The sequence below is a fragment of the Heterocephalus glaber genome, unplaced genomic scaffold, assembly GCF_053883595.1.
Source record: "Heterocephalus glaber isolate CG9 unplaced genomic scaffold, H.glaber_assembly_v1.0 deba00001497, whole genome shotgun sequence".
Lineage (NCBI taxonomy): Eukaryota > Metazoa > Chordata > Mammalia > Rodentia > Bathyergidae > Heterocephalus > Heterocephalus glaber.
In genome coordinates this window covers 65,832,833-65,858,259 of record NW_028258320.1, presented here as the reverse complement: position 1 = coordinate 65,858,259, position 25,427 = coordinate 65,832,833, and the positions used below count along the sequence as shown (strand labels likewise).

Sequence of the window (25,427 nt, the reverse complement as noted above, 5' to 3'; positions counted from 1 at the left end):
TCCTGGGTCCCCCCTCAGCCAGCCTGACTCATTTCTCCGGCAAACACAACCAGTAGGCATTGCTCTTTCTTGTCTTTACTAATATCCTTACCTTGACCATAATATGCTCTCTTGTCAGCATTCTTGTCATTAAAGTCCCAGGCATCCTTCAAAGTCTGGACCAAATGTCACCTCGCCCATGAAAACTCTTGGCTCACCAAGGCCATGTGTGCACAGCCCCCCCCACTGAATTAGCATGGCACTCATGTATCACTTCGCTAGTACTCACACACAGAGGAGTGTCCTTATTTCTTGTGAGCTTACCTTTTCCACTGACTCCTTCTCCATAGACCACCTTGGACTCACTCTACCCCTCCCCACAAGGCCACTGCTCCCTTGGAGGTGGTCTTCTCCAAAGGACCCTGCCTTCTGGAGGTTCAGCACCTCTCTCTGCCCCTCTGCCCCAGACAGAGGGGTGGTACTAGTGGTGCCCTCCACTTCCGCTAGCTACAGGTCCTACACCATCCTGTATTTCCCTATGCCTCCCCTTCACTGTAGCATCTCTTTATTAATGAGCCCTCCTCAACTGTGTTGGGATGCTGGCAGAAACACTCACCTGTTGTCAGATAAGGCAAAGTGCTTTACTCTCCAAGGACCTGTGACCTTGTGGATTTATGGCCAGAAAAAGAAATCCCTCCTGTGACTGTTAACTGTGATATGTTAATTTGACTGGATCAGAAATGCCTGGATTAATAAAGTACAGTTCAGGGCCGGGGTTTAGCTCAGTGGTTCTGCCGCCTGCCTCGAAAGCGCAATGTCCTGAGTTCAATCCCCGGGACCAAAAAAAAAAGCTCAGTTCATGGTGTGTCTATTATTGGCAAACAGGCCAGCAAATTGAAGCGGGGAAGATCCACCAGGGTTGTCAGTGGCATCAACCACTGTAGCCTAGAAGGAATGAAAGGGAAAGGAGAAATTAATTGGTGCATGTTTGACATACTCCATTCTGCTTGAGCAGGTGCGTCTTATGCTGCCATTGCCTGTGGACATCAGACTCCAGTTTCTTCACCCTTCCAATACAGGCTCACACCAGCAATCCTATAGTCAGCTTTCAGACTTTCAACCATGGACTGGTGTTGCATTCTTGATCCCTCTTGTTTCGTGATTTCTACCTTCTTGGGCTGAATAGCTGCTGGGTCCTCTGGCTCTCCATTGTGCAGATGCCCATTGTGAACTCTCCCACACTGGATCCTATAATCCTTCTTAGTAAATCCCCTTGTATAATTAATCACATATTTGCTATTGATTCTGTTGCTCTGGAGAACCTAACCAATATGCTGCCCATGCTTCCCACCTCCTGAGAAAATCCTACCCAGGGTTGTCAGTGACTCAATGTAGATACCAGGTACTGCTGGGAAGAGCTGGGAGCTGCACCATTTTGTGGTGCGGGTGTGCAGGATCTGACATGGCTGGTGGAGCCCCACCCCACCCCATCCCAACTGTACCAGCCTTCAGGGGGGCTCCAAAAAGGATTTCATCTTCTTTTGGAAAGAAGGGCAAGTTTGTAGCATTTGTGATTACAATAGACTCAAACAGCTTGCATTTCCCACTAGGCTCTAGGAAACTTCCTAAGCCTGCAGTTTGTCTCTTTCCGCCAACGTTACTCACTGGCTGCAAAGTGATAAAACAGTGGTACAGACCATGGACTCCTCTTCAGCCAGAATAACTGTGACCCACCAAGGAATGCTGTCCTTGATGTAATTTTAAGGGGAGGGAGAAGGAAATCAGTTACAGAATAGCCATGTGCAACTTAACGTCATTTGGGTAAAATACAAACTATGCATATCTGTTCAAATATATTCCTGGGGTATAGATTCCCTCTGGGCTATATATGTTCCTGCAGCTGACCCCACCTCTTCCCCCAAAATGTAAAGTGTGTGTTAACAGGATTGCAGGAACCTAGGCTCTCAGCATCCTATGCCAGTCAGGTTACTAAGGATTTGCACACCCATGGAAAGCAAGCCAGCTGTTCCAGGCCGGGAAACCGTTGGAAGAGCCCATGTGAGAGCCATCCTCTCCTCTCAGCCTACAAAACAGTTTCCTTTCCTCTTTGCCCCCAGTCCTAACCATTTCCACTAGCAGGGAGTTAAAAGGACGCAGACACTGGAAGTCCCTGCTGCATGAACAAAATCAGTGGGGACACAGGCACAACGATGACACAATCTTGCCCCAAACAGAAAGCCTAGCCCCAGCTAAGTGGCCCCGTGCTCACAGACTCACCCACTCTCAAGGCTGCTGGCTCCTGCTTATTCCTGAGTAAGCAAGGGCCCCACTATCTGGAGCTCTAAATTTCTCCTTGAAAGTCAAGTCCTCAATTTCCCAGTGACAGAGGGACACCAGGAGAGATCAGCGCAGATCCCTTGAGGCAACGGAACCTACTGGGAAGAAGGCCTTCGTGAACATCCTGTAATACCCAACACCCTGCCCTCCATCAGGGCCCCTGCCCCACCCCTTGCAGGACATCCTGAGCTGTGGAGTGGGACCAGAGGAAGAGCGAGGGGGCCAGGATACCTGGCCTGGCCTCTGGCCTCCTTAGGTTTGGCAAGTAAAAGAGCGAGGCCAGAGGCAGAGTATAGAGAGCAGAGGCAAGACCCACAGTGGCCCGAGTGACGCTGGTGTCCAGGGCTCCAGGCAAAGCAGCTGCAGGACACTGAGAGAGGCTGGGGATGGGGCTCCCTTCCAGCCACCAGAGCCAGGGAAAGATGGGAACAGATGCAGCAGACACTGCCCATCATTGTGGCCAGCAATAGAAGGCCCTGGGGGACACGCAGTGGCCAGGCTGGATAGCACTCAGAGAGGCCCTAAGGGGATGGACAGACTCTTCCCAGGGCCCCAGGACAGTGACTGCGACATCCACCTGGGCATGCCTTATCATAAGTCCAGCTCTTCAGTCCACAAGGAGGTCAGCCACAGAGGCAGGCAGCCCCTCAGCAGCTGCCAGACAAGAGGAACTCATAAAGAGCCCAAGCACGGATGGCATGCACAAACCCAGACACCAGGCTGCACTGAGCTCAAACCTGAAATCTTTCTGTTGTTTTTCCAGCTCAAAAGGATTTGTTTTTATTGCCTGAGAATAACTGAGAGGCCAGGGGAGTGGTAGCTACATACAAGGTGTGATCATAAAATATAGTAAATGTTTATATAAATGTATTACCAGAAGAGACACATTGCCATTAATCCACCTCAAGCTATTCCCCCTCTCTTTGATCACACTTAACCCATCATTCTTACAACCTCCTGAGGCAGTTCTGGAGTATCTTTTAGTTGCACTATCGTGGCTGCCTTGATGTCCTGAACCCATTCAGAATGTTTACTTTTCAGGGTTGTTTCAACTTTGGGAAGAGCCACAAGTTACACAGTGCCATATCTGGTGAATAAGGTGGATAAGGCTACTCCGTAATATTTTTACGACTCTGCCTTCCCATTGGATGGCACTCAGCAGCAGCATTCACCATATTTTTTATCATGTCTCATGAAGAAACAAAAGAGGACTTCTAGAACTGGTTTCAAAAGTGAGATGAATGTGTTTGAAGTAGAAGTATTTAAAAGAGATTAATGACAATGTATTTTTTACTGTAACCTTTTAATTAATCATTCACCACATATTTTGAGCACACCTCCCAGCTCTCCATTCCTCATTAGATTTCACTCCAGAAGGAGACGGGTTCTGTGATAGGCAAGTCAAGAAGAGAATTTTGTGAGAGAGGAGGGAGGGAGGGAAACTTTAAAAATGGAGGTTTTTTGTTGTTGTTTTTTTGTACCAGGGGTCAAACTGAGGACCTTGCGCTTGCAAGGCAGGTGGCAGCACCACTGAGCTAAATTCCCAGCCCACAGGTTTCTTTATTATAGCACCCAGCACCAAACATCCAAAGGAAACACATTTGACCTTTTATTGTGAGGACCCTCTTAAGAGAAATTTTGTGAGATTTATCAAGTTAAGGATCCTGTGGAGATTCTGGACGAACTTCTGTTATCTACCTTGGCCTGGAGTTCGACTATGAACTAACTAATTTTAGTGTGAGTCTCAGATCCCACAGTCAGCAAGAAATACCTCGAGCTGCAGCCCACAGCACACTGAGACAGCCTGGCCTCCACAGTGAGATGAGCAGGCTCTCTCCTCACAATGCCAAGGAGGCCCAGCCAGGAGATGATGCTCAAATGCCATCACCTCCTCTGCACTGAGGCAGAAGGGGCTTCGGGGAGGAGGGATTTTATAGATAATATAGAAAGACAGCAGAGGAAAAGGAAGAATAGAGCGGGAGAGAGAAATGAGAAGACTTGAGCTTTAAGCAGAGGAGAATAATTTTAAAAGCTGATAGAAGTACTCAGACTTGGTTGTCAAAATAAAACTCACCACTTCCAAACTCTGACTGAGAATGTCTGGTCTTTTAATAAATCAAGATTGTAACTCCCATCCAGTTCAAATATTCTCCAACATTCAAATATTAGTTTATCTCACATTGCAAGTGAAAGGACTCCCTTGAAAAGATGTCCATAAATCCATTTTAATTGATACTTTATACTAGATAGGATCAAAAACTACAGTGGGTATTTAATTTTTTAAAAAATTATTACAGTAAAAGATGAGTGTGTTTGAAGAGAAGAAGGGTATTCTGAGAGAGGTTAATGGCAATGTGCCTTTTACTGCAATAATTTTTTAAAAATTTGAACAGTCACCACGTAGTTTGATCATACCGGATGTTACCAGAAAATCTTGTTTACGACTGTCATGAATGTTTTGGAATCCTCTACGTTGTATTTACAGACCCACATACTGGATGTTTTTTAAATTTCCCAAGTCATATGTGGGAAATGGGTGATGAAATGCTAACCCTAAATGATTACCCATATTCATGATAGTATAGAAATTAAGCATAAAATCCTCCACTTTCATTTTGATAGACCTGTGGATTTCAACACATGTAATCATGGGGACCAGAGAGTTTGGTGCCATATATCGAAACGCTGATATTACCAAGATAGAACAGAAAGAACATAGAAGACCCCAAATGAACAGTTTGTCTCCGGCATCAATTAGACTTGGCAGATCTAGACTGAGTAGTATGTTTTCCTCAGCATGATTTTCTCCTTGCTTTCACCCTGGACATATGTAGTTACTCCACGGGTGTAACTGGGTTGGCTTATTAATTCCACACTGGAAATTCTGTTGGCCAAGTTAATATTTATTGAGCACCCACAATGTGTTCAACACAGTTCAAGCCCCAGCCTGAGGAGCATCACACAGTGGCTCAGCAATATAAGCAGCTTGCACACATAGCAAAGACACAAACACATGGAGGCAAATCAGACAAGGACCTGCCTTGGAAACACAGGTGCTCCCAACCTCTCCTCCATGAGGGATGGGCCTGTGTTTGTTCCTATCCAGCCTGGGTCCCCCCTGAGGTTCCTCAACTACTAGATGTCCAGGAATGCAAAGAGGACACAGCGGTTGACTAGCCTACCTGAGAAAATAAAAATAGAAATGTGACCCACATACAAGAGAAGCCTGAAAACCCAAAAGAACAAAAAACCAGAAAGTTTGCATCAATTGAAGATTGTTACCTTAGCATCTCTCACAGTTGCTATTCCCAGGTTGCTGTTGCCAAGACATACGGAAACACTCCTCTGCTGATTTAGCGAGATAAGTCTATTGGTTGGCTGCCAAAAGTGAGACCTGTGACAATGCTTACAAAAAAGATTACAGAATCTCCTGTCAGCCTTGGGAAGGGCTGCTGCCAAGTCCCAGACTGGCTCGATTCCCAGCTTTGCTCCTGTCTGAATCCTTGCAGGAATAGGCCTTGGTACACATCTTGACATTAACTAAAACGAATTATGAAATACAATTTCTTACCTACACTGCTGTGTGCATTTCTCTGGAACTCAACTGAGGGATTTTTTTTAACACGTCAAGTTTGTTTTACAAACAAGTCCTAAATGGATATTACGTGGGGAACAATTCATTAGTGGCTCTTCATTTGCCAATTTGCACAATTTGTAAAGATGTTTCTAAGCCCTAGCATAACTCTCCCCTTCTTTAGGCTGTCCATAAAGTTTACACAAATGTTTAAACCTTATGTCGTAGACACGAGAGAAACCTCCAGCAGTAATTCATGGGGATACTTTCTTCTCACAATTGATACAGGTTTAAATCAAACCAATCAGGGAACATTTTAATTTTTCAACATCCTAATAATGAGGATTTGAAATAATTCATGGCATATAACTTCTTACTGTAATCTAAAGTTGAACGATATCTCTTCTAAGCTGATTGGATTTATACAGTAGTATTTTTCAAAGGAAATAGGTGAGGAAACTTGAATCAATACCTATATACTCTGATCCCAAGGATTTCCCTTTATGTGACAGATCTGGTTTTGTCTGAAGAGTGAAGAAATATCCTCAAGTTTGACATGCAACTCAGTGTCAAATTCAAGTCCAAGATCTTAACAACTTTGGCAGGTACAACTGAAGCTTCCTTCAGATGCATTAAAAAAGAGGATAATTCTTAAGGTGCTTAACTTTGAATGCACACTAAAATCACTGGAAGTGCAAATGCCCAGGACCCATCTGAAGTAAATTAGCCTCTCTGGGGATAGGACTAGATATCAGTGTTTTGTAAAGTTCCCCGGGTGATTCTAAGAGTAACCAGGACTGAGAATCAGTGATTTAAACCTCCCAACAAAGACACCAACATTAATCAAATCTCTCCCTAACTTATCCAATTCTTTCCCCCTATTCCTACACTCTCCACAAGTGCTTATCACAAGAATGCTCTGGCTTGGAACTTCCCAATCAACAGGTGCTTGGGAACACAGGACCCAGGCCCTGAGATGCCTAGGAGATGAGCTCATATGAGGACAAGGAAATTAATGCTGTGACATTATGCTCTGGGGATGGGCTGCATAATTAGAATATAAATTCTCTGTTCTCCAATCCATAGGTGAAGTTCAAAGTCAGTGTAGCATCATTGGCAGAGGTTGTTTCCCTCTCCCATCTTAATTTGCCTTGTCTTTTCTCCCAATCCTTGTGCTCTTCTTCACACTGCAAAGACCCTAACCCTGTGATGACTAAAGACTCTTATGGCTGCCAGTCAAGAACACTTGCTCCATCATCATAGTTGACATTGGTCGAACAGGATTTAATCCTCGTCCTTCCAGTACTATCCCCTCTTTGCTTTTCAGAGCACTTTAATGAGTGAATGAACTCCTATCTAATTCAATAGAAATAAGAGGAATAAAGACACTGATTTTGCTATTTAGTGAGCCAGAGGAGCAGTGGAACCCTACAGATGGTGCTGAGCTGCTGCAGACCCTTGTTCATGCCACACATACCACAGGGCTGATCTGACAGCTGGATATTGTGTATCATTTCCCATTTTCCCTGTCCTGGCTGCCCCAGTTGCTGTTCCAGCATTCATCGTGAAGATCCTTGTCCTAGAGCTGTTGTCCTCATGAACCAAACTCACAACAGGCTAAAGTGATTATTATCAGCCTTGTGTCATGCCCAAGAGTCTTCATCAGTTCCTTTAACCCTGAAAGCAATTAATGTTGGACCTAATAATAATCTTGTGGGTTTCAGTGTATCTCTCTATGCTGTCCTTAAATAAACTGCCAGTCCTTGTATTCTGGGTTGATATTTTCTGAATGTCTCCAAGGAGAAGGTGCTGAGCAGTCAAATGACAGCTGTTGATCTGCTGCAATTGAGCAATTAGAGGATGCAAGTGAATGCTATGGCACACAGTTTACATTGAGCATTCAGAAAATCAAACATGTGAGGCTGCCTTGTCACAAATATTGGCTTTATGCACACACATATACATGCACGCACACAGCATGCCAGTCTTTATGCACAGCTAAACATCCCCCTAAGTGAACTGGGCTTTTTCCTCTTCAGCTATTTATTCATTCACTAATTCATCTCATCATATTAAAATGGTGGATGGGGGAGAGAAGAGGGAAACAAAAGCAAGGCCTTTTAAAAGGCAGCTTGCCCTTGGGCTGGGATTTAGCTCAATGGTTTCACTGCCTGCTGCGCAAGCGCAAGGACCCGAGTTCAATCCCTGGTACCAAAAAAATAAAAAATAAAACACTTTTGGTGCATAAAGGTCTTATTCACGAAGTGCTGAAACCCTAGAAATAATGTGTAATATATATTTACCTGAAATCCTAGAGATCCAGGGGTTCAAGCTGGCAAGACAATATCAGGTATTATATTTCAGTTGGGTCCCTTTAAAAAAGTAAACTGAAAATCATTACCAAGCCAACACCATGGTTTTAAATCCCACTCACAGTGTTCCTTTATTACCACTGAGTAAGTGGGAAAGATAGCAAGGACTAGAACCAAATCCTTCTGAAGAAGGCTTTTGTTTGGCTTTCTAGGTCATGAAGAAGAAATCATAAATCCTCCTCTTCCCTATCCCTGGCCTCTTCCACAACAAAGCCCGCTTAACATTTTACAAAGACACAAGAAGGAGCCAGACAAGAGGGCTGCACTGGAAGGCCTGCCCTGTGTCGTCTTAGCTCTGATGCTAGGAATCCCGACTCTAGTCCGACCTCAGAGGTCAGCGGACGGAAGCTCCCCAACCCAGGTCTGACGCCCCAGTATCAAATGACCACGCTGACGGTCACGCTCTGCCCGTGGGGCGCGATCCTCCGGGGCCAGGTGAGCAACAGCTTGCGCAGCTCCTCGCGGAAGCTGTCGTGCAGCCAGGCGTAAATGAAGGGGTTGTAGCAGGCCGAGCTCATGGCGAGCCAGTGGCAGAGCAGCTGCACCAGCCCGAAGGCGTAGGGGTCTATGGCGCCCGGGTCGAGGTCCCGCAGCAGGTTGAAGACGTGCAGCGGCAGCCAGCAGACGGCGAACACCACCACGACAACCACCAGCAGGCAGAAGGTGCGGCGGCGCCGCGCGCGGTCCCAGTCGGCCTGACTCTGGGTCACGCAGCCCGGCACCACGCGGTTCCGGAGCTTCACCGACACCCGGACGTAAGACAGGAGGATGACCAGCAGGGGGAGCAGGTAGGTGCCGAGCAGCAGCCCCCAGGCGTAGAGCTGGCGCTGGCGCTCCTGAGCGCCCCAGAACTCCTCGCACAGGCGCACGTCGTGGGGCTCGAGCTCGACGTGGTAGGTGTGCACGGCGGCCGGCAGCGCCAGCACCGCGGACAGGGCCCAGATCCCCAGCACCGCGTAAGCGCTGGCGCGCAGCGAGATGCGGCGGCGCAGCGGGTGGGCCAGTACGACGTAGCGGTCCACCGCGATGGTGGTCAGCGTGAACACGGACACGTAGACGGTGACCGGCTGCAAGAAGAAGACCAGGTGGCACAAGCCGCCGCCGAACACCCAGCCGCGCGGCTCGAAGGCGTAGGCCAGCGTGAGCGGCACGCAGGCGGCGCACATGAGCACGTCCGACAAGGCCAAGTTGCCGATGAGGAAGTTGGTCACGTTGTGCAGCCGGCGCACCCGCGCGATCACCAGCACCAGCAGGCAGTTGCCCACCAGCCCCACGACCACCACGACGCTGTAGAGCAGCACGATCAGCCCCTTCAGCTGATGCACCAGCTGCAGGCTCTGGAAGGGCGTTAGGGCCTGGGCGCCGGAGCCCGCGGTCGACTCATTGCCCGCCGAGGCCTCTGCGCTTTGGTTGGCGGGAACTGTAGCCGCCGGCGGGAGCCCAGAAGGCGAGTCCTGGTCCCCAGGGTTTCGAGTGGGCAGGGAGCCCATGACCACCTGTCCGAAGATAATCAAGTCTGTCATTTCCCATCCTCCATCTATCACTCCTAGGCCAACCACGCCCTCCCAACCCACCCTGGCCATCACCAAGTCCTCCCTCAGGAATAACTGGACACAGAGCAACAATAAAAAGTGCTGTCGTTCCACCCCCGTAAAATAAACCTAAGCGTGGTTAGACAGGCGCAGGTTATTGAAACGCCCCTGCTCAATGAGCCCTCACGAGCCACGCAGCCCACACCCAGGGCCAAGTCCTACCTGTGCGGGGGGCTTGCCAGGCGTGAAGCGCTCCCGGGAGGAAGGGGCAGAATTCCTGCTGTCCCTCACCAATCCTCCCCACGACGGTGGCTCAAGCTCCTGGCTTCTCCCCGGAGCTGAGCGACCGGGGCTCCCAGCGGTAGCCGCTTTTGAGAGGGGCTGGGTGCGCCTCCCCTCCGCCCCGCCCCTTACTCCAGCGCCGCCTCTACGGAAACTGGGGGCGGAGCTCGCGCCGCCCAACTCCGGGTTTAGAGAATAGTTGGGGGTGGGGGGCTGACAACCCAGACCCGAGAAGCGAGGGGCAGTCTGGATTGCGGGACCCTGCGGCGCCTCTGGAGAAGCTGGATCCAGAGGCAGCGTGCTGTGGACAAAGACAGGAGAGGCGTGAGGCGGCCGGCTGGGGACGCCTTGATGTAGTCTCCAGGGAGAAGAGTCGGGACGAAGAGTTGCTGAGGGTGAGAGGCACCGGGGACGCGGGGGACGACCTGTCCCTCAGCTCTGCTTCCTGCAGAGCCCGGCCGGGACCGAGTCGCTAGCGGGTCTGGCAGGGCTTTGCAGCGTGGCGCCTGGGAAGTCGCCGCGGACCTCATCTCGGACCTTTGCGCCGTCGCCTTCCCTCGGACGTGTGAGTTTCACTGGGCTGCGGCGCGCTTTGCAAGACCCGGGCCGGCCCGCGCCACAGGAAGGTTCAGCACCGCGGACAGCCGCCCGCCTTAGGGAAGCCTTTCTCGGGCGGGTCCCAGTCGCCCGCAGACTGGAGCCGTCTGGCGAGGAGCTGCCTCGCCGCTCCCTCCTGGGCTGGGACGCGGACTCGCAGAAGTGTAGGGTGGACGGCGGCAGATGAGCCGGTTCTCCGGAGGACGGGGGTTGCTGACTCGTCCCAGCACGCGCATCGCCGCACAGGACACAGCGCCGCCTTTCACCGATGCCCTGCAGGGACCGCTCCAGGGCCCCGCCCGCCGTTCCCTGCGCACCTTCGTGAGCTTCCCATGCTCGACCCTCTTCCGGGCCTCTTCTCTTCATTTTAGGGATTTTTTTTTTTTTTTTTGTACTTGGCTTCAAACTCTGGAACTTTTGCTTGCGAGGCAGGCGGCGGAACCGCTGAGCTGAATCCCTGGCCCTAATTTTAGAGTTTTTTTTAAATATATATATATATATATGTAATTGCAGGGTGTCTGCCGGGATTACAAAAGTAAGGAACATTTGGAAAGCTTAAATGTTCCCTGGAACCTTTAGTAGCACTAAGTAGCAATTGAAATGCACATTTACCTAGGCCCTAGGGGTGGTAGCCAGGGAGGAGGGCTTTGTGACCTGCTCTTTTGAAGCTACCTCATCTCCTGGAGGCCTCTCCTTTCCTTTTTCCAGAGGGTGGAACTTCACTGTCCCTTCACTGCTAAGTCCATGTGCTTTGTCCTCTGGGACTACAGAAGTCCCAGTTAGATTGAAAAGAAGCCGCAAATTATTCCACCCTCCAAATTCAAGTGAGTCCCTCATACAGGAAGGAAAGTCCATGTTGGTGCAAAAGCAATCCAATCAATTTATGCCCTGTACCCATCCTAAACCCACACTGATTGAGCTATAATCAATCTAGCTATTTAAAAAAAAACTACAAATCTTCAAACAAAATACAAACTGCCTGTCTAATCCTTTGCCTGGTAATTTTCCTCATCATTTTCACCAACAGAGTTGTATTTTCCCAAGAGCAGAAGGGCTCCTTTACTTCAAAATACTTTAAGCAGAGGGAATTGTAATAAAATAAGTGGGAAAAGATTTGGGATGTAGTCAGGCCACATGATGGCAGCCATCACTCTGGTCAGTGTCACTGAGATAGAGTAAAAGGAATAAGATGACAATCTTGTCAATAACTAAAGGTCAGACAAAATACTGTATAAATATAGATTTTTGAAGGCTCAAGATTGGGGCACCCTCCAAAGGAGAGAATTGGTAATTTGCCAAGTCCCAAATTAAGTCTGTGTTATAGTTTGGGTCTAGATGTCCCCCCCCCCAAGCCTTATGCGGTCATAGGTGGATGAATCTAGAGTGTGTGATGCTAGGATTAAGGGTGTGTAATTACTAAACCACTACACGTGAGTGCCTGGTTTGGCACTGCCCTAATCCCAGTAGTCTGAATAAGATAAAAGGAGCAGAAAGACGCTGTTTAAATCTCTTGCTTTTGCTGTGTTCCACTGCGAAGAACTCTTGCCGCTCTGCCACCTTACCCTGGAGCCTGTTGATTATGGACTGAAACCTCTACAAACTATAAGCCAAGCAAACCTATTCCCCTTTAGCTTTGGGTGTCTGGTATTTTGTCTCAGTAATGACAGAAAAGTAACTAAGACAGTCTGGTAAGGGTTTTAATGTTGTCTGTACTTGTCTATAGCTTTATTAGACATTTATTCCATCTGATCTTCATTAGGCTACCCCTCTCCCAACCAGTATATCATAATTAAACTATAATAATTCTCAGACATTCCTGTGCTAATTAATAATGCTGAGAGGTCATAAATGAAGAACTCTGAAGAGAAATGAAGGAAAGGTAGTCCCCCAAAGTCTTTGATGGTCAAATCTTTTAACATCGCAGATATTCCTATTCTGATTCTCTCTCAGTATTTTTTTTGGGGGGGGGTTCTGGTTTCTCTCCTTTGCTCACTTTATTTCCTATAATAAATCAGAATGATTCTAGATATTGACATACCCTCACCATTCCCATCCAATGACTCTTTTAGGATTTTTTTTCTCTAGAATGTTGGTTGCTTTAATCTCACCCAATTCTGCATGTCCACATTCTTTACATCCTACAAGATCCAATCCAAAGATTACCCTATTCTCGAATACTTCCTTTCTTTTATTATTTTCTCTCTTTGAAATTACAAAAGTGCTTAGCTTCTCCATCTCTATCAACACTCTCTGTAAACCCCTTATGGACAGAGACCAATGTCTTGAAGCATTTTTCTACCTAGCATGCATGAACCCAGAAGGTGTCTAATACATGTTTCTTTTGATTGAATGAATAAATATAGGTACTATTGAGGGTTTTCTGTACTGTGCCAGGCACTTCACACATGTGTTGGGGCACCCTCCAGAGAAAAATTGACCATTTGCCAAGTTACAAATTAAGTCTGGTAAGTGTTTTAAGTAGCTCACCATAATGGCACAACTAGTAAGCAGTGCTGATAGATCTGCTTAATTCTAGATCCAAACCATTCAACTATTCTACATTACTGCCTATGAATGAGTAATACAAGTACCTGCACAGGCTGAAAATATAAGCTAATTCAAAAGAGACTGAAAAATTAGAAGTTTATTGAAGGAAGCTCTAGAAAATTAAGTGGTTTATTAAGGGAAGCTCAGAAGATTCAGTTATAACTCTAACCTTATCATATTGAAGTTAAAACAGATCTTTTTACCTCACCTATGTCCTCTAGCAATTGCCTAGAGTCTACCAAAACCATGCATGAAATATATACAGCCTGATAGGTGAGAAAAAGAAGACTGCTCTATTCTATCCTCTGAATCCCACATGTGGACAAGACCATCTCAGAGTAGGTTTTCTTTCTGAAAAATGTGGCATCCTCTCATCATGCCAGAGTTTGGGACATAGTCAAGAGCTTTCACAAACACTCAGCTGGAGAAAATCTGAAGTTTTCCCAGGTGTCTAGCCTGAAGGTTGGGACTCAATATGGACCCCAGGTTGAAATAAAACAGATTAAGACATACACCCTGACTTGCGTCACCATTGATGCCTCTGGGTGATGGAACACAAGGTTCTTGTGTCTTTTGATTTTTGACAAGACAGAAAGAACAGTCCAGCCAAAGAAAGACAGTTCTGGTCAGAATAATATGCTTATGCTTTATGGTTGGGCAAGGCTGGGCTCTATGCTTGGGCAAAGCTAAGCTGGAGAGTTACCACAGGACCAGTGTGTGCTCAACTGAGCTGGAGCCATAATTAATATGTCTGGGGTCTGTGACAAAAAAGCACTTTCACAAAGTCATCTAAGGAAACACATAGGGCCTTCTTCATGTCTGCATGAGATGTAATGCCTGCTTTTCACTACCTACCACAGGCTGTTCTCTGCCCTAGGTAGTCACCCCTACCATGTTGCAGAGCTTATGGAGCCAGTGCATGGCTTGCCCTGAGCAGCCAATGGGGTGTCTACCTCTTGGATAACACACAGAACAGTCTTGGAAGACTAAACTCATTTCTCCCCTCTCACTGCCTGGACTTAGACAAATTTCAAACAATTCCTTTCAAACAATCCCAGTAGCAATTAAAGATGATCTCTAGTATTTTCCCAGATACTATATATTTGGGCTAACTCCTATGTATCAGCATCAATATTAGCTGGTATCAAATGTTCAGATCCCTTTAATCCAGCTTTCCAGGTTCCTAACTCCACTCTTCACTTCTGTTATTACCTGTTTTCTGTTTTCCACATCATATTACCCATTATTTAGGCAGCTTTCTATTTTGTAACAAAACACAGGTGATGACAAAATTGTAAAGAGAGCAGGTTTATTTTGGCTCATGGATTTAGTCCGTGGTCAGCTGGTCTTATTGTCTTGGGGACTGTGGCAAGGCACCTCTCCTGATATAGCAGTGTCTGGTGCAGAAAGCTGCCCAGCCCATGAGATCTGGGAAGCCGAGAAAGTGGGGAGATCTGAATGCCCACAATGCCCTTGGGGGCACATCCCAAATGACCTAACTTCCTCCCAGTGACCCCGCCTCCCAATGGCACATTGGCTAATGACACTTTTTTTAAACACATACGACTTTGGAGGACACTTATCCATAACATAGTTGGTACCATTAGTAAATATCATTTCCTAGAATTCATAAGGCTCAAGATTTTGTCTCTTATATAGGACAGAAGCATGGCCTCAGAGAAGAAAACCTGTATCAGACAAGCATATCTTTATTTTATAGTTTTATTTTACCTGTAATCCCATAATTGTGTAACAGATTGACCATGCTGCATCTCTTCTCTGCCTTCAGGTTTCCTGAATATAGTCTACTTATAAGCACCCCCAAAGGAACAGAAGAGCTGGAGTGAGGTAGAAAATCCTCTCGTGAACCAGCAGAAAAGGGAAGGGTGACACCTGCCAGTTCAGCAGCTACTTGTTTTCTATTATATGACAAACTCTGGACAAGTTTCCTTGAGGGAGAGAAAGTTGAGTAAGGAAGACACAATCCCAACCCTCAAAGGACTCCATGTCTTGCACAGCATCTGGTAGAAACAGAATCCGCTGGCTGGAGTGGCAAGGGAGAAATCCCAGGGAGCTGCTACTCTATCTAGCAAACCCAACTGCAACACCAAAAAGCCCTGTGGCTTTATAAATTAACAATCTACTTGATGCTAGATTTCCAGTTCTTCTCAGACGCACACATTTCATTATAGCTGTTATTTTCAATAGCTTCTTTTCTTCTTCTTCTTCTTCTTTCTTAATCATTTGTACATGAGCTACCCACTCAAATAAAGTAACACCTTGGGTTAGTGCTCGGGGTGTTTAGTATAGAGAGAAGCACACAAGTGCACCATCTGTACTGAGTGGCACACTGGCGTGACTGTACATGTGCCCATCTCTAAACATGATTCTGTTTTGTTTTCTTTTGGTGCTGGGAATTAAACCCATGGCCTCAAACATGCTAGGTAAGTGCTCTACCACTGAGCCATATCTTCAGCTCTGTGATCCTATTATTCAATTTTTTTTTTTCCTACCACGGATCAAACTTGGGACCTTGTGCTTTCAAGGCACTGAACTAAATCCCCGGCCCTATTCAAATTCTTAAAGAACTAAATTCAAAAGATGTTTTCACACAGCACAAGGTTTGAAAAGAGGATCTGTTTGTAAAATTAAAATAAAATATGAAAAGCTTTTTTAACAAAGCTGGTGTCACAGCAGACAGAGTTCATCTTCTTGGTATTGGCTGGGGAGAGGGAGGCACCCACATAACTCAGAGCCAAGTTCCAAAACTAGCCCATGATAAGGAAACCTCTACCCACTCACACTCATACCGCTGCCACTGCTACTGTCATCTCCACCAATGCAACTTCTACACTAGGAACTCAGCACTGCAGCCATCATGGTTCTCAAAATCCCTGGTCCCACTAAAGGGGCCCCTGTTCCCTCAAGTCACTCATTTATGAATCTAAATCTCACTTGTATGCTTCTAAGTGACAGAGCTTAGATTCCACACCTGAATTCTAACAGCAAAGCATACAGAGAATTTGGGTTCTGGTTTCCTCTAGGAAGATATGAAGAATTTCCTCCAGATATAAGGGGATGATGAGTACCCATGGACTTATGACAAATGTCTACTATACCCTGTTTTCATAGTAGAGATATCTATTTTAAAAATCAAAATCCATTAAGAAACCCATCTGCTCTCTTTATTTGCTACCCCACCTCATCATTTTGAATGAAATTAAAGAAAAACAGAAGAAAAGAACATAAAAGTATTATATGTATATGTGTGTATTTCATATTGTATTAGTTGACACTTTTCTATGTGATTATATATGCTCTACCTTATGAGAAAGAAAACTCAATAGTAAAGTTAGCTTCCAAAAATATAAGCTGCATAGCAACACCTTGTACCAGGGTTCTATACCTTGCGTGCTACTGAATTTGGGGTAGGTAACCCTGGATTGTGAGGAGCTTTCCTGGGCATGGTAGAATGTTGACCAGCAGCCCCAGCCTCTACCCTCCCAATGCCCTCTACACCCAGTTGTAACAGCTACATGTCTAGCAGTCTCCACCAACTGTGCCCTGAGAGGGGACCCAAATAACTTCTGGGTGAGAACCACTGCCTTGTACAAATACCAAAATTTGCATTCACAGAGTGTCTGTCTGGAAACATGAACGCCAACAGCCTTCAGATCCAGCGCTCTTCAGACTCCTTGACCCCAGCACCGCACTGTGTTGTGAAAATATTTCATCTCCGGGCTCTAACTCCTTCCTGAAATTGCACCAGGGAAAATGCAGAAAGATGAGGAGAGAGGGGGGGGGGAGGGAGAGGAGAGAGAGAGAGAGAGAGAGAGAGAGAGAGAGAGAGAGAGAGAGAGAGAGAGGAAGAAGGAGAAGGAGAAGGAGGAGAGAGTTATCCCCAAGATAAGAAAAGTTCAAGAGAACTTATGGTCACAAAGCCCTAAAACAAAATAAGGAGGGCCAGGGTTTTAGCTCAGTGGTTCCACCACCTGCCTCAAAAGCATGAGGTCCCAAATTCAGTCTTGGTACCAAAAAAAACAAAAGGAATATTGTAGTACCCAACTCTTGGACATCAGTAACAGTGTCACAACTATTAAATGTGAGTCATGGAGAATGATCCTCGTAGTAGAAGAACTGTAGTATTAGAAAATGCAAAATGTTCATGTGGGGCATGATAGTACACGACTGTAACCTCAATTATTCTGGGGGTTGAGGCAGGAGAACCCAAAGTTCAAGGCCAGCCTGGACAACTTGGCAAGACCCTGACTCAAAATAAAATTTAAAAATAAGGACTAGGGATGTCATTCATTAGTGGAGCACTTGCCTATCATGTGTGATGCCTGGGGTTTGATCCTCAGCACTGCAAAATTAAAATTCGTAACAAAGCCAAGAAGACCAAGTAACAGTGTTCATGAAAGGACAGAGCCGGTGCTTTGTAATGGTGACTACTCTTGGGCAACCCTTTGGTCCTGCCCTATGGCACTGCCCGTTGTCAGGGAGGCTTCTGGGGTGCAGTTTCCAACTCTTTCACTCAATGTTATCCCACAAGACAGCCTTCTAGTGAGAAGAATTTGCTGTTTTTCAACTTACTTCATCTAATCATTGTTTACCAGGCATGCAAAGCCTAGGGCTAGGTATCGTAGGAGGAATCAGACAAAAACCTTATTGTCTAAAATTTTCAGACTAGGGAGTAAGAAAGAAGCCTACACAAATCACCATGATGTACAAACCTAAATGCTATGAAAGTGAGAGATTAGTGAGCCCTGGGAACTCTACTAATTGCTTTAGTAAATTAGAATTGTGTTTACCCACAGAGATCACTTTAGGAGCACAGTCGTCGATCTCTACAGTGTTGCTAACATTTTTCACTCACCTTTTGTTTCCTTTCAGTACCAGGGATCAAACTCAGGACCTTGTACTTGCCAGGCAAGCATAGCACCACTGAGCTAAATCCCCGGCCCTTCACTCACCCATATGAACATGGCACATGTTGCCTAGATGTGCTCCCTTTCTGTGTGTACAAAATACACAGCAATTTGGGCCCATCATGAATCTCCGTAAGTTATTGTTCAGATACCATAAAGTGAATAAAAAAGGAGCTTTCCTTGTGTCTTTGCAGTCAGTGGCATGTTCTTTAGGCCAATGCTCTTTGTCAAGAAACCATTCCTGCTTTCCCCAGCCGCCCGGTTAGCTTCATTTCTTCCTGGAGAGTGGCTGCCAGCAAACTCCTGCATCTTTCAGACCCTGGACAGAGCACTAGGGTAAAATTAGTGCATAGCCTCATCACTTTCTCCTCTTTCTTGATCATTTCCTTTCAGTTTGAAATGTCTGTCTTTAACAGTAATATAAGTGGCTCAAGAATGATGCTGACAGTGGGGTCTGTTTTTGATCCAATTATCCAGGGATGTAGGAGGGCTGAGTTGCTAGAGCCCCTAAAAAAGTTATCACAGCTCCAGTCCCTGTTCTTGGCTAATCTGGGTTCTTTGGTCACACAATGCCTTCTACAACCATCCCTGGACTTCACTGTATCCCTGAAGACCCAAGCCACCTTCTCTAGCAACCTTGTGTGCAAAGACTGTCCCCCTACAAGACGCAAGGCTTGGCCAATCTGCCCAGTTCAGAACCTCAGTACATCTCCATTTTTAAATTTTTGATGAGGCTCTTATCAATACTCAGACATTGGCAGCATGGATTGCATATCTCAACTTAGTCCACTAGCAGTGGAAAATATGCACAAATATACAATCACATAAACAAACATGGAGATCAAAACAAAACACTTGAAAGCCATTTCTATTACATTCTTTCCCAATGGCAGGGAGAAGGCAATTTGCTTTCCTGTTTAGACTCCAACCCTCCATGGTTAGCAACTAGAAATGGCTTTTATGGATGATAAAAATCATCAGACATGTGCATCATAATATTTGGCAGTGAAGAGCTCTTTGTAGTCACATTTAGATGGAAACCTCAACCTTGCAGAAGCCTCTCATTTACGTTTCCATTAATGTCTCCCCACAAAATGCCGTGGAGAACCCAAAACACAACTCATTATGCCTTCCTCTGTATTATTATCCAGACATGTCTAAGTTCATTCTGATGTCATTATCTAGGGTGAGAAGACATTGTCCTGCTTAGGGCCTTTTTTTTTTTTCACAAAGTGAAGCACTGGAGTGGTCCTCAAGGTGTTTTTCAAATGCATCACACACACACACATACACACACACACACACACACACACCACGCCATTCAGGGCTAGCAGTTTGGCAGTTTGAATGTCTACGACAGTGTGTCTATCTTCCCTGTGTTTTATCTTGGCAAGGCTGTCTTCGTCACCAGGGAAACAGCCTAGCTTTCATCCTTAAGGAGATCAGGAGGCAAGGTCTCAGTGAAGAGTAAGTGACAGGAAAATATTCTCTTCCTCTGTATGGCCCACTGACTACCTTCATCAGACTCAACACTGGTGCATATTAAAAGTGCAAATCACTGAAATTCAAGGCAGATTCACTGAGTCAGAACCGCTGAAGGTGCAGCCTGGGAAGATCAATTTATAACAACCAGGGCTGGTTATTCTGACTGCCCCTTAGGTGTGAGAACTACTATCCTGCAGCCTGCCGTTAGGTGGAGAATCCACCTTTGTGCCTGCCTGCCAGGCAGGGCACACAAAGCAGCTGCCAAAGTCAGCCTGCCCTCCAGCCTGGAGAGTCTAGTAGCAGATCTCCACCTTCCCCTTCTCTTTATATGATTGCTGTTGGAAGAGACTGTACTGAACAGACTCCGTGCTTTCTCTATCATCTATCTTTGTTTTTTAAAAGATTTTTAGTGACATGGTAGCACATGGACACTGTTCATTAAAAAGCAGATAAGCCTGAAGGTCCCTGTCCTTCCACCCTCAATCCCATGTTGTCCCTCAGAGGTTTCACTTGTTCTTATAGACTGAAGTGTTTACACACGTGTGTCTGAACCTATGGAAAAGCTTTAGTACTGATGGACATGCTGGTTGTCAGCAGCATTTTGTTATTACAACTCTCACTGTGGTGGACATGTGCCAAGATGCCTCCCTGGAGAGGGTTTCTCCATGGGACACTCAACAGAGAGAAATGTATGAGTCAGAAGATATGACCCAATTCACCCTCATCAGCCCTGCAGGGTACTTGCTTTAGCTTTTTTGCCTGATGAATTCTGAGAGTTCATTATATATGTGTTCTTATAATGGTCACGTGATCATGGGAAGAGACGCTAGCAGGAAGTGAACCAGCATTCTTCATGGACACTGGAAAAGTTCTCCACGTTCTCCCAAACTTCTTCCCTGCATGTTCCCTTTCCCCCTGGTGAGCACCCACACTGGACAGAGCTCCCACTGGCACAAGCTGCCTTTGTCCTTACCAACAAGGTGCCAACCAGGGCCCAGGAGGCTGCTAGAAGGGCAAATTCTCCTGGGTGAGATGTCAGATCTTCCAGCAGGACCTAAGCACTAAGTACTGCTTACACTCGATTCTGGGCTCAGCAGAGGGAGCTGTATTTTAACTTTAGGTGCCCATGGGAGACTCATGATTCTATGGCTAACAAACATGTGAGGGTAGAATCTAAGTCACTGGCCTCTGAATCAGCTGGGCTCAACAAGGCAGGATGGGAACCACCAGCCAGGCTCCTGTAGGAGTGGGATAAGGGATGAGGGGAAAGAGAGCTTGAGGATGCCCAAGGGGAGACAATCATGTTCCTAGACCTGCAACCCAGGATAGCTGGGTTCCAGTCCCCACAATGAAAATAACTGCTCGAGTCACCCAGAGCAAGCCATCGCCAACAGGGATCGCTCCTTCCTCATCATAAACCACAGTCCACTGTGCTTACCTCTGAGTTATTATCCAGACACATCTAAATCCATTCTGGTGTCATTATCTACAGCAAGAAGACCCTGTCCTACTTCTTTTGACAAAATAAACCATTGAAGTGGTCCTTAAGGTGTTTTTCAAGTGCATCGCACATGTGTGCAGTGCAAGCCAGGAGAATGAGACAATCCCTGAGGCCTCTATAAGCTCTCACAGTGCAGGATTGAAAGGCTGTGGCGCTGAGATCTCCCTGTCAACTACTCACACACCTGGGCAGTATCAGCTGTCTGCACACACCTGCGTGATATCTCTTGTTCCCAGTTTCACCTTTAAACACTGTGGTCCACTTTCTCTCCGAGGTACTTGGACATGCTTTGCAGTGGCATTTTAGCTTTCCATTCCAGGGCCTGGCCTTCCTACACATCTAGGAAGGAATCTGAGGCCCTGGGGTTTGCAATTCCCTGAGAGAAGAATCCCTGAGGGGAATAATTTAGTCTACATGTACTCCTGTACTCCTGGCAGTGTTTTTACCCCCAAGCTTTAGGCTGTGAGGACTGGCAGCCTTCACAGTCTTTGGCTTTGTTCGATTCCTATGATTCACCAGATTCAATCAAGACAATTACTAACTCCTCAGGCATTTTCTAGCCAGATGATGCTCTGCTACTTACAATGATGTTTTTGCCTGCAGGATTTAAAATAATTGATTTTAGTAGTTGTCTATTCCTTTCTGAACTACTTTCCTCCCTATCATAAACTCCATGAACATTATTAATGGATGTAGTGGGGGGTTTTCTTACATCAAATCCACAAGAATAAACACAGCTACAGAGTTCTCTGAAGTTTTTTAAATTCAAGTATCTTCGTTAACAAAAAAGGAAATACACAGGATACAAGACAATAAAGTGTTTCCCTAGAAACTGCCCTGTCGTAAATTTAGTATTTAGATTGCTAACAAGTCTGGGAAAATACCAGGACTCAAGGCTTTCTTGCTTTCATTTCTTCCTTTTGTTTTCAAATTCTACTTAAAATGGGTATAAGTGTTTCAGGGGCCAGTTACTTAAAAGCTGGTCCATAAACCAGCAGCAGCGCCTGGTGAGAAATTAGACTCGGGTTCCAGTTTGGACTTCCTGAATCAGGATCTGAATTTTAACAAGACCCCAGGGGACTGGCACATCCCTGTTTGAGGTGAGCTGCATTGGAAGATTCTTTATCTCGTCTTCAGTTGGTGGTTCAGAGCTGCATCCCCTCATCCTGCATAAGAGCCGACACACCAGTACCATTTAAGAAATGTGACTTTGCAGCTACAAATGTTACCCACCCACTGCCAGCCGTCGTCAATTCATCATGCCCTGTGACATCCCCATCCTTGGCAAATTGTTGTAGTGCTTCTCCTTTAAGCTGTTTGTGGACCACATTCTAAAGACAGCAGAACATTGTTGTGCTTTAAGCACTAGAGAGAACAAATTTGGTTATAAGGGCTCTTCCTTTCACAAAATTATCCCAGGAATTTGTGCCAGGGTGGTGACTTTACATGCCACAATTCATTTGAAAGCAAGTTCACCTACAAGGTGTGATTTTTAAAAATACAGTGAACGTTTAAATTTTTTCTTAGATTTATTACAGTAAAAGACATCTTGCCCTTAATCCCTCTCAAGATACTTCTCCTCACTTCAAATACACTTAGCCCATTCTTGCCACTTCCTGAAGCAGTTCTTTCTTAAGTGTCTAACTGGGTTGTTGTATCTGCTTCAATGTCCTGAATCGATTCAAAATGTTTACCTTTCATGATCTTTTTTTACTTTGGGGAAAAGCCAAGTTTCAGGATGCCAGATATGATGAATATGGTGGATAAGAACACACTGTACTGTCAAATAAAAATTTCACAAAAATTGCAGTTGATTAATGAGGAGTGATCATATAAAATATGGTGAATGTTTAAATTTAAAAATTTATTACAATAAGACACATTGTCATCAATCCCCTCTCACAATACTCAAAATACTCCCCCTCACTTTAAACACACTTATCTAGTCATTGTTGGCAATGTGCCTTTTTCTGTAGTTTTTTTTTTTAAATTTAAACAGTTCACTGTAACTTCTGATCACCTCTTGTACAGAGAGAAACATAATGATGGGAACTTCATCCTGAGGCATGCAGGTCCTGGTGTCTTGTGCATAACAAATGCTGGACCCAAAACAAATGCTTTCCCAAGACTAACTGGCTGAATGGCAGGCACGCAGTCTTTGGGAAGATCATGTAAGGTCATGTAAGCTATGGGACACTTTGGCTCCTAGACCACCAATAAGGTCACTATTGTGCATCTACATCTACAATACACCTGACTTCTGTTTTATCTTAATCACCAGACCATTCCCTCCATTGGTCAGGAGAGCACCCTTTACCCCATCTGTTTACAGATCATAAAATTTTTGTGCTCTCACTGAAGATTTTTGGGGTCTCATATTGTCCTTCCTCCCCCTCCAAATATAGCTAAATTGCCAAGATGAGTTTATAATTATGAAATAAAAACTAACAGAGAGAAAGGAAGGAAGGAGGGAAGGAAGGAAGGAAGGAAGGTAGGAAGGGAAAGGGAAGGGAAGGGGAGGGGAAGGGAAGGGAAAGGAAGGGAAAGAGAAAGGGAAAAGGAAAAGGAAGAGGAGGGAAGGGGAGGGAAGAAGAGGGAAAGGGGCTCCTCTGCAAAGCTCAGGCCCAAAACTAGGTCCTAAAAAGCCCAAATCTACTTGGAGTTTGTCTTGCCTCATCCTGGTTTTTCCAATGGAAATGTCTTGCTCACGTTACAGATCATGAACAGTATCTTGCTCACCCAAAGCCCCTCTCATTTTTGTTCTCCACAATGGTGGGGGGGGTGCATGCAGGGCACACTTTGTGTTCTTATGTGTGTTCATGTGCTAATTTCAGTTGAGGAGTTGGCGGCCTCCTCCGTTCACACCCAGCGTTATCATGTGCCTGAACAAGGCTCCTCACATGTAAATATCTGCTTTTTCCTTGTCTATGTCCCTCCTTGGACACCTGCTCCAATGATTTTATATATATATATATATATATATACACATACATACATACATATATATATATATATATCTTTGCATATACATGTATATCCTGGAAAGAAAGAAGTATGGGCTTGGAGAGAGTTTTAATTTATATAAACCTTATTGTGCCACAGATCTTGTTCTGAACAATCATTTTTTTTAATACCATGCTTTTAAAGCCGATTTTGCAAGATGCATTTGTGGCTCATGCTTCTAAACTGGTGCTTTGCATTCCCCTGGAGATAGTATAGCCCTTGATAAAGGGGACTCTCCAGATCAGTGTGGAAAGGACGAGCTGGATAAACAGCATCTCTCTTGGTGTAGCAGAATAGCTGTTGTATTTCAATAGCTGCTTTTCAAAGAAACCCCTGAGCTGGGTGTGCTGGCACATGCCTATAATCCTATTTTCTTAGGAGGCCAAGGGAGGAGGACCCCAAGTTCAAGGCCAGCCTGGACAACACAACAAAATCCTGTCTTAAAAAAAGATGAAGAAGACAGCCCAAGCACACAGTGGCTTCAATAAGAGAAAAGTTTCTTTTCTGTCATGAAACAGCCAGAGGTAGGTGTCCGGAGCTGGCAGGGTTCTGTTGTCCTCCACACATAGTTTCTAACTCTGGGTCTACTTCTCACCACCGCCACCCCCACCTGCCAGAAGGAAGTGACTACCGGACAAAGGAAGCACACTCCCAATTCTTTCCACGGGAAGACCCAGAGCAGAGACACCATTTCTGCCTGCAACCCATTTCTGCCTCCCTTGCTGGGAAGGAAGCTCGGGAATGCAGCCAGCTGGCTAACTACAATCCCACTCCCTGGAGGAGAGTGACTGGTGGGGATATCTAGTGGCATGAGCAGTGCACTGCCTTTGAACCATGCAACTGAGACTAGAGGCCCCAGATGTGGCTGATTCACATGTGTGCCCAGGGCTTCACAGCTCCTCTTTGGGTCCTGCAAGCACTCCTGCCTTCGTGTTGTTTCCTTGCTCTTGCTTTACCTCCACCCTGCATTCTTGCCTAATTTCTATGTGATGGGAAATGATTTGTTATTTATAAGCCATCTGCATTTTAAGAAGGGCTCCCCACTAAAAAGAATTCTTTGTTCAATGGGGTGAGAAAGAAGGAGGGAGGGAGAGAAGTTGCTTTACATACGGAATAAGAAGACAGCACAGGAGAAGATGGACAGATGGATGAAGTCTGGGGAAAAGAACAGATGTATCTCAAGGAAGACACCCAAGAGGCAAACCTCTCCTTTATCTCCCACTGCGTTTTGGGTATGGCTTGTACCTTTCCCATTGTGTTTGTCACTGGATACCGAGGGAAGAAGGACCA

The 25,427-nt window shown here is 45.7% G+C and overlaps 1 protein-coding gene across 1 annotated transcript; it reads right to left on the bottom strand.

Annotated features, from left to right (window-relative positions):
* Positions 1 to 2,522: 2,522 nt before the first annotated feature.
* On the bottom strand, positions 2,523 to 24,060 carry Prlhr (prolactin releasing hormone receptor). The gene is made up of 2 exons (XM_004838841.3): positions 10,017 to 24,060; positions 2,523 to 9,758 (listed from the first exon to the last, which is right to left on the bottom strand). The coding sequence occupies exon 2, from the start codon at positions 9,750 to 9,752 to the stop codon at positions 8,640 to 8,642; it is 1,113 nt and encodes a 370-aa protein (XP_004838898.2). The 5' UTR covers positions 9,753 to 9,758; positions 10,017 to 24,060; the 3' UTR covers positions 2,523 to 8,639.
* Positions 24,061 to 25,427: the final 1,367 nt, after the last annotated feature.